The following is a 10,008-nucleotide window of genomic DNA, read 5'->3' on the forward strand; positions in this document are numbered from 1 at the left end:
GGGAATAAAAGTAAAAGGTATCAAGAAGACAAAAGAAGGCCACCTTGAAATAAACTACGTAGGAAACGAAGGGAACAGGAGCGCATTCAAAGAGGAATTGCAGGTGAATCTGGGACAGGACGGTAAAGGCGAGGTAGTAACTAGAAGGAAAACAATTTTTATCAAGGACATAGATGAATGTACGGAAGAATTAGACATCAGGGAAGCCATAGAGGAAGCGGTAGGGCCAGACATGGACAAGGACATAAAAATACGACTGTCACAGAAAGCGAATAGAGCAAATAAAAGGAGTGCCTTTGTACATTTAGAAATTGACGCCGCAAATACACTGGTTCGAAGAGGAAAAGTCAAGATAGGATGGTTAAATTGCAGGGTGGAAGAGGCGGATGCGCCTATCAGATGTTTCAAGTGTTCGGCATTCGGGCACTATGCAAACGATTGTAAAAGCAAGACAACAATGGAGGGTAAATGCTTAAATTGTTCGCAACAAGGACACGTGGCTAAGGATTGCACAAACGATCCGATGTGCTACCAATGCGATAAGGACAGGGACCACAAGGCCCGAAGTCTCACGTGCCCGATATATAGGGCCACCCTCGAACAATGGAGGAGGACACACCACAGGCAGTCGTCTAGGAAATAAAATGACAGGACAAAAGAACAAAACAAACGGAAACGGGAATTGTATAAAGGTGGTGCAATTAAATTTTAACCGATGCAAAGCGGCACACGAAGTTATGGAAAAATATACTGAAGAACACGGCGTAAACGTCATAATGGGATGCGAGCAAAACAAAAAGATGACCAACTTCACGGTAGAGGACGAAATCGGGGATTGCTTCATACATTTGATGAGCAATGAAAAAATCGAGGAGAAGTTCCAGGGTAAGGGGCTGGCAGGTATCGTACTTTCTAACATGGTAATGATCTCAGTATATTTTTCCCCTAACGGGAAGGAATCGGAATTTGACGAATTATTAAATGCTGTAAATATGTACATAAGGAAATTTAGGGGTAAGAAAATGATCATCGCCGGAGATTTAAATGCGAAAACCCCCGTGTTCGGGTCTCCGGTCCTGAACAAGAGAGGGGAATTGTTGGAAAATTTCATGGCCTCGGCAGAATTGGTGGCATTTAACGTGGGGAATACGCCCACGTTCGCGAGAAAGAATGGAACATCCGTAATTGACGTCACGATGGGAAACGGAAAAGTCAAGGACGAAGTGAAAAATTGGAAAGTAGTAGAAGACGACGAAAACATGTCCGATCACAGGAGCGTCACTTACCAGATATCCATAGCAAGGGAGGACCGCGGGGTAAATGTCTCGGGGGAGTTGCGTAATAGAAGATGGTTACTGACGAAGGGTGCGGAGGAAGACTTCGATCGTGGAATACCAGGTTTGTTCGGGCAGTACGAGGGAGAAACAGCCGATATGGTAATGACAAAAATCACGGAATACTGCGACAGGAAGCTAAGACGCAAAGCAAGTAACAAACCACCATGCTATTGGTGGAACGAAGAAATAAGCGACGCGAGACGTGAATGTATACGTGCAAGGAGGAAGTTGAGCAGAGCCAGGTTCAAATCGACCGAGATGAACGGCACGGACGCGCTAAGGGAAGAATACAAGGACAGAAAGAGAGAGCTAAAAAGGGAAATTATAAAGAGCAAAGTAAAAAAGTGGATGGAATTGTGCGAGGATTTGGAAAATGATACGTGGGGCAGAGCCTATCAGATCGTGGCTAAGAAACTAAAAATCGGACCGCACAAATTAAATTCCGGTCAAACGATCCAGGAACAAATAAAGTCTTTGTTCCCGGTGAAGAAGAACATAACCTGGAAGAGGGAAAATACAAACGGTGCAGACATACCTGAGATCACGGCGGACGAGCTGGCGGCGGCGGTACGAACGACGAACAAGAAGAAGGCTCCCGGTCCGGACGGCATCTCGATGGACGTCCTGGGCAGAATAGTTAGAGGGCACCCCCGTTTCTTTCTGGACGTGTACAATACTTACCTGAAGAAGTGCGAATTCCCGAAGATCTGGAAGAGAGCGAAGCTGGTCCTCTTGGAAAAACCTAAGAAAAACAAAACGGACGTGACGAAGTATCGACCAATATGCTTGATCGACACGGCGGGGAAATTGTACGAGAAAATCATCGCCTCCAGAATCGCGGACGCCATGGACAGACGCGGATGCATTTCCGACACGCAATTCGGATTCAGGAAGAACAGGTCGACAGTGGACGCCATGGAAAGAGTCATGGCCATAGTGGAGGAAACGCAAGGGCGGATAGTTCAGAAGAGAGACCACTGGGTCATGGTCTGTCTGGACGTCAAGAACGCGTTTAATTCCGCACCGTGGGGCGGGATCGTGGAGGCGATGGAGAAATACGGATTCGATCAGTACCTAATAAACCTGATAAAGTCGTACCTAGGAGATAGAAAGGTAACTGCCGAGGACGGTACGTCTTTCGACATGAGCTGTGGCGTCCCACAAGGGTCGGTACTTGGTCCGCTACTCTGGATTATCTACTACAACAGGGTCCTGGAGACTAGGGTGCCAAGATGGGTAAAGATGGTAGCGTACGCAGACGATCTGTCGATTTTGATCAAAGGCAAGGGGAGAGTAAATCTAGAGACAAGGACTCAAACGGCAGTGTGTAAGATAATAGGGGTTATCGAGGACATGGGGTTGGAGGTGGAAAGAAGCAAGACCGAGATGGTGATTTTGGACGGTAGGAGGACGCTCACAAATCTGAGCATTCGCATAGACGATGAGGTAATCGAGAGCGCCGAAAACGTGAAGCTACTGGGTGTGCAATTCGGCAGAAATTTGAGGTTTGGCACCCATGTTCGAACGCTAGTTGAGAAGGTGGGTAACAGCACCAACGCTCTCATGCGGATTATGCCCAGGATGGGAGGATGCTCGGTGGGGAGGCGCAGGATAATAGCCACGGCCGCCATTTCCACAATTTTGTACGGGTCCCCCGTGTGGGGAAAAGAAACGGAGAAGAAAACGTACTCGGCCAGGTTGGAGCGTTTGAACAGGAGATTGGCCATTGGCATAACGCAGGCGTATCGCACGACCTCGTCGACCGTGGTTACGGTGTTGGCGGGTATGCCCCCCATCGATCTGTTAGTCGAGGAACGAATCGAAATTCATCGGAAAGGAAGGGAGTTCGGTCAAGAGGCGAGATCTAAGCTGTACAAAAGATGGCAAGAAAGATGGGAGGATTACGAAGGACATGCCAGGACATTCGTTCGGGACGTGGAAAAATGGACGAAAAGGAAGTTTGGTAACCTAACGTATCATAGCACGCAGGCGATAAGCGGACACGGGGTATTCTCCACGTACCTGAAGAGAATTAAGAAAACGAACGAAGACGAATGCTGGTTTTGCTGTGGTATCGATACGCCCGGCCACACAGTGTTTGACTGCCACAAGTTCAGAGAGATTAGAGAGAAAGCCGCGGCAAGCTGCGGAGTGGCGGAGATAAGTAGGGACAACGTAGCGGAACTGATGATGACGAACGAGGAAAGATGGAACGACATAAAAGAAATGCTGGAGGATATTATGGTAATAAAGGAAGAAGAGGAAAGGAAACGAGAACGCGAGGGAGACAATCAATCCTTGTCTCATCACAGGGATTGACGGAGACGGTTTGTGATCAATTATTACAAACCTTGCCACCCCCTCCCCGAAGCAATGCCTGGCGGCGGTCCCGGGGGGGATCCAGGGTGAAGAGGGGAGGTTTTTAGTGGGTAGGCGCCCCATTCTGGGGTGAATCCCACATAACCACTGCCGACAGAACATCAGGCAGTGGTACCTATGAAGGTTTTCCTCCCCTACACAAAAAAAAAAAAAAAAAAAAAAAGGTTAGTTCAGGTTAGTTCAGGTTAGTTCAGGTTAGTTCAGGTTAGTTCAGGTTAGTTCAGGTTAGTTCAGGTTAGTTCAGGTTAGTTCAGGTTAGTTCAGGTTAGTTCAGGTTAGTTCAGGTTAGTTCAGGTTAGTTCAGGTTAGTTCAGGTTAGTACGCATTTGACGCTCATAGTGTGAAGACGTGCTTGATTGAGCTCCGGCAAAATCGTGAATTTCTAATGTACAAAGTGCTTACCCGTGAGTAAATTGCAGTGTTTCCTGTGGGACGAGGCTAGGACTTCAGCCTGGGTCGCCAGCATCCTGGTGGGGACGCAGGGGCCCCCTTCTGGGAGCTCTTTCCTGGATTCGGAACTCAGCCGGGACTACTTACCTGGGTTTTGGCTGCAACAGCGAGCTGGAGACGGTGGACTTATGACTTGGACAATTAATTTGGCAAGTACTAGGGCATAATAACTGTTAGAATCGCTATACATAGCAATTAATTGCTAATTAGCGACTTAATTTGCATACACAGAGGACATTCCTAAGTGTGCATTTGAGTGGTGTGCGTAGACCTTTTAGCAAAGGTGGCACGAATAGCGATACCTGGGCCCGCATAAAAAATTGTTGTGGTGGCGCTCGGAACGTGTGAAGCGTTCTGATTGTGCGTGCTCCCTAATAATAGATTAATAGGGAGTTTGCGAAATTTCTACTTCAGAATAAACTGCATTTTCCTGTGTTTTATTTAGTCTTAAGGCACTGTTTCCTTTTAGATTAGGTAGTTAATAAGTAGGATAGCATGTCGGACCCCCCCAAAAGGGCGGAGGGTCGCGAAGATGACCCCCAAGAGGGTACATCGGGTAGAATACTTACCAGAAATGTGTCATGGTACAGTAGTAGGGCAAGCGCGTCCGAAATGGGGGATGACGATGAGGCGGATACTTACCTGGGGTCTGAGGATGGTTCTGTGGTATCGAGGCAGGCGGTGAAGGACTACCAGTGGGACGACGAGGCTCGAACCTCGAAGGATAAGAAGAGGAAAAGGGCGGAATCCATCCGTTCTTTGGATGCGCTATCCACGCATTCACAGGAAGCTGCGGAGGCTAAAAGAAAGCGCAAAGCAATGGAAAAGAAGCTTTGTGAAGTTATAAAAGCCGTTAATAGCATAGCAAGAGAACTTACCGTACACGTAGCAAAGAACGTGAATACGAAGAAAGAAATAAAGGACGGGATAGCAGCCCTTAGAAAAAAGGCGGATGAATTATGTAGCAAGGAAATGGGGGAATTCCTCGATACAATAGGGGATAAGATGGGGGTCACGCTGAAGGATCAGGATACTCAAACCGTAATTGGGGGGATTACTGCGCCCGAAAAAAGATCCGAGGGGACCCAAACGGTGGAGACGTCGGAGGAGGATATAGTCCAGATGGACAAAATCAATGGTATGTTGGACTCGGAGGGGGACCTCGGGGTCATTCACGAAATGATCGGGGAAAAGTGGCCAATACAGTGCTACAAAAGAACGACCACGGAGAAGGGGAGCATACTGGACCAAGAGGATAGAGACATGGTGATAATACACGACTGTGGACCCGACGAATCCAGCAGATTTATCGAGGAACTTTGCGAGTTTAATGCTCAACTCGAAAAGTTAATCAAGAAGGACGGGATGAAGGCGCACTTGCTTTACGAGTTGAGACAGCACGATATGCTTACCTGTGAGGAGGAACCCGACCACCGTAGCGACACGGATAGGATCATTTACTTATGTAAATTAGATCACGAGACTGGGGGTTGTGACAAAACAAAAAATATACTAGACATCCTGGCCAAGATAAAGATGAAAACGATGGATAATGGCAGAAGGAGGCTGGCTTTTGCCACGACCAAAGCGGTAACCACGGTGGGGATCAGGAGATTATTAGAATTCCTGTATAGAGAAGAGGAAGGCGACGACCTAAGGGTCTACGGGGTACCGACGCGGAAGCGGAGGACCGAGAAACTAGGAACGGGAACGGACGTGGACGGACGAAGGGGAACCGAAAGACAACAAACCGAGGAAGAACCGAAGTTCTTGGCCGGGGGCAAGAGGGGCATGGAGACCCTAAGAATTAAATTGAACGAAGGGCAAAAGACGAACTTCGCAACAATTGTGAAGGGCCTAAAAAAGGGGATCGACGTGGATACCCTGGGGGTCAAAATAAAAAATCTGAGAGTCAATAAGGAGGGCCTAATCCACGTGGGCTATACCGGCAACACGGAAAACAAGGGTAAATTCCTATCTAAAGTACAGGAATGTATAAGCGAGGTGGGTCAGGGGGAGTTGGTCGAGAGGATGACCACTCTCTTTTTAAAGGACTTGGACGAGACGGTGGATGAAGAGGATATTGTCTCGTCGATTACGGATGTACACGGGAATGCGGAAGTGAAGATAACGATGGCCAGGAGGTCGAACAGGGCCGGACTGAGGCACGCCTTCGTCAGGCTCCCGTGCGAGATCGCGGCCAAAGTCGCAAGAATGGGTTACATAAGGATTGGCTGGACCAAGTGTAGGGTGGACCAGGCAGATTCCCCAATTAGGTGTTTTAATTGCAGCAGGTACGGGCACAATGCCGCCGCCTGCAAAGTTAAGGAGACTATGGTGGGCAGGTGTCTCAACTGCTCGCAGGAGGGGCACCTAGCCCGCGAATGTAAGAACCAGCCAAGGTGCTATGTGTGTAAAGACAACAGGGACCATAAGGCGCAAAGCCTGGAATGTCCAAGTTACAAGGCGGCGACCGTCGAGTGGAGGAGGACTGTAAAAATGGCGGGAAGGAACGACTTTAATGGCTAAGCGTTTTGAGAAAAACACAAAACCATCGGCGAGCAGTACCCTGGGGGTCCAATCGCGGCCTGTCTCGATACTACAGCTAAATTTTAATAGATGTAGGGCGGCGCACGATCTAATCGATGCGTATATCACGGACAATAAGATCGACGTTGTCTTGGGCTGCGAACCAAACGGCAACGCGATCAACCTAGATTTAGTCGATAGATTTAAGGATTGTTTCGTTAGAATAACTAGTTGTAGGCCTTTAGTGAGTAAGTTTTGCGGCGAGGGCTACGTGATGGCCGAGTTCTCGGACTTGGTCGTCTTCTCTTGTTACTTCTCCCCGAACGCGAGTAAGGACAAATTTGTGCGGTTCCTGGACGATCTATCGGTACATCTGGGGGACCTAAAAGGGAAAAGGGTAGTGATAGGGGGGGACTTGAACGCGAAATCGGCGATCTTCGGCTCCCCCGTCACCAACGTAAGGGGTAAGTTGCTCGAGGAATGGATGCTTGCGCACGGTCTAATCGGTTTCAATGCGGGGGGAATACCTACCTTTGCTAGAAAGACGGGGGAGTCGATAATTGACATCACGCTCGGTAACGATCTGGTGGCAGGGGACTTGGAAGAATGGAGGGTCATGGAGGAGGAAGAAACCCTTAGCGACCACAGAGCCGTGCGGTTCGTCGTCAGGGAAATTAAGTCCGATCGGAGTAGAGGTTCCACGGAACGTGCGAAAAAAGAGGGAAAGAGATGGAAGTTGACGGTAAAAAATCAAGCAGCCTTCGAGGGGAACTTACATGATCTTTTCGGGGCGTACGAGGGGCAAACCTGTAAAGAGGTGATGGCAAAAATAACACAATATTGCAATAGATACCTGAAAAAAAAGGGGGTTCCCTCTCGTCCGGCGGCGTACTGGTGGAACGCGAGGATCAAGGAGATCAGGGACCAGTGCGTCGCCGCGAGAAGAAACGTCACTAGGGCCAGGAAAAGATTGGGGAAAAAGGACGGGAGCGTAATGGTGGCGGAACATCTGTCGGAAATCTACAAAGGGAAAAGAAAGGAACTCAAAAACGAAATAAAAAAGAGCAAAAATCTAAAATGGAAGGAACTATGTGCCGAAATGGAAAATGATGTGTGGGGCAAAGCCTATCAATTAACGGTGAAGAGGCTAAAGATCGGCACATACAAGGTGGTACCGGAGAAAACGGCCAACGAGCAGGCCACCTTGCTCTTTCCGGTCGGACAGAATTTCACGAGGAACAGGATCCCGATACGCGACGGCGAGTATCCCCAAATCGACAAGAACGAGCTGGAGAACGCGCTGAAGTCCATAAACCCGAAAAAGGCCCCGGGACCGGACGGAGTTACGGCGGATATCTTTCGAAAGATCGGGGAAAAACATGGTGATTTCCTGCTGGGCTTGTACAACTGGCTTTTTACGAGACAGCTATTCCCGAAAATTTGGAAGAGCGCCAAATTGGTGCTCATCGAGAAGCCGAGTAAGGGGCCAAATGAAGAACCCACGTACAGACCCATATGTCTGATAGATGTCGCAGGAAAGGTCTACGAGAGAATCATTTGTGACAGGCTGAACGCCGAGCTGGAAGGAAAGAACGCGCTCTCCAATGCGCAGCACGGTTTCCGGAAACGGAGATCGACGATCAGCGCTATGAAGCAGATCGAGAACCACGTGACGGCCAGGACGAGGGGACAATACGGGAAGATGGACTTCTGCGCCATGGTGTGTTTAGATGTCGCAAATGCTTTCAACAGCGCGCCATGGAAAGGAATACTGAGTGCGTTGAAGAGGAAGAGGATAAGTCCGTACTTACGAAATTTGGTGGATTCCTACCTATCGGACAGGCGAATATGGGTCAGCGGAAACGCGACCCCATACACGATGAGCTGCGGCGTTCCGCAGGGTTCGGTCCTTGGACCGACCCTGTGGAACGTCTTTTACGATGAGATATTGGAAATGGACGGCAAGATCCCAGCCAAATTGATTGCGTACGCGGACGATCTTTCGGTGATCGTGTGTGCCAAGGACAGGGAAACTCTCGAGGACAGGACGGTGCGGGCGGTGAGCAGGGTAACGGCTAAGCTGACGGAGATGGGACTAAATGTGTCGCAAGCCAAAACGGAAGTAGTGATGCTCTCGGGTAGAAGGAAACTGAGGAACTTTCAAATAGAGGTGGACGGGAACGCGCTGAGAAGCACGGAAATGGTCAGATATCTGGGAGTCTACTACGGGAGAGACAGGAACTTCGGAGGGCACGTGCGCACTATCATCGAGAGGACGACCGCGAAGGTAAACGCACTCAGTAGGATAATGCCAAGGATCGGGGGATGCTCGACGGCAAGGAGGAGGTTGCTGGCATCGGTGGCCACGTCCACGGTGTTGTATGCGTCGTCAGTGTGGGGACACTACGCGGACAAGCGGGTGCACCGCGAAAAGTTGGACGGACTCAATAGGAAGTTGTCCATCATGACGATATGCGGTTACAGAACGATCTCGTCGTCTGTAGCCCAGGTCTTGGCGGGCATGCCCCCGCTGGACCTGCTAGTGCGGGAAAGAGCCCAATTATGCGGGATGGGCGAGGACGGCGCCGATGCCGAAGGTGCGCGACGCGATCGGGGAGAGGTGCGAGAGGAGATGCTGGGTATCTGGCAGGCGAGGTGGGACGCCTACGAGGGACATGCAAAGACGTTTGTAAACGATGTTGCTAGGTGGTATGGTAGAAGTCACGGAAGTCTCAACTACTACGTGACACAGGCCCTCAGCGGTCACGGGGTATTTGGGACTTACTTGAAAAAGATAGGGAAATCGCGGTCGGATGCCTGCTGGTTCTGCGGGGCCAGGGACACTCCGGCCCACACGGTATTTGTGTGTACGCATTATGACGTGTATAGGGACGAGGCTGCAAACCTGTGCCGAACTAGAGTGACAAGTGAGAACGTTGCCGACTTACTGTTGAGGAGCGAGGCCACATGGGACGCGGTGGTGCGCATGCTGGGAAACATAATGCAGGACAAGTGTGCCTACGAGAGATCGCTGAGGGCTTCCCCCTCACTTCCCCCCGACGAAGCTCTCTAAAAAGGGTCGGAGGGACAAGAGAAGGAGGTGCAATCGTCCCCCGTTTGAAGAAATGCCGGCGAGGCAGTGCCAGGCGGGATCGCAGGACGAAGAAGGGGAGTTTTTTAGTGGGTAGGCGCCTCTCTCCCTTCCCGCGCCGCTCCCACGGGGGGTGGGGGGGGAGGGGTGGGGGGGCGAATCCCACATAACCCGGTCGACAGGCCACCAGACCGGGTACCTTTCGAAGGTTTTTCTCCTCTG

General features: G+C 50.0%; 1 protein-coding gene across 1 annotated transcript; it reads left to right on the plus strand.

The window, feature by feature from the left end:
• Positions 1-4,661: 4,661 nt before the first annotated feature.
• On the plus strand, positions 4,662-9,768 carry LOC136350076 (uncharacterized). Its single transcript, XM_066301602.1, has 2 exons — positions 4,662-6,659; positions 6,706-9,768. The coding sequence occupies exons 1-2, from the start codon at positions 4,662-4,664 to the stop codon at positions 9,766-9,768; spliced, it is 5,061 nt and encodes a 1,686-aa protein (XP_066157699.1).
• The last annotated feature ends 240 nt before the right edge of the window (positions 9,769-10,008 follow it).

Source organism: Euwallacea fornicatus, unplaced genomic scaffold (genome assembly GCF_040115645.1).
Source record: "Euwallacea fornicatus isolate EFF26 unplaced genomic scaffold, ASM4011564v1 scaffold_105, whole genome shotgun sequence".
In the NCBI taxonomy this organism is placed as follows: domain Eukaryota; kingdom Metazoa; phylum Arthropoda; class Insecta; order Coleoptera; family Curculionidae; genus Euwallacea; species Euwallacea fornicatus.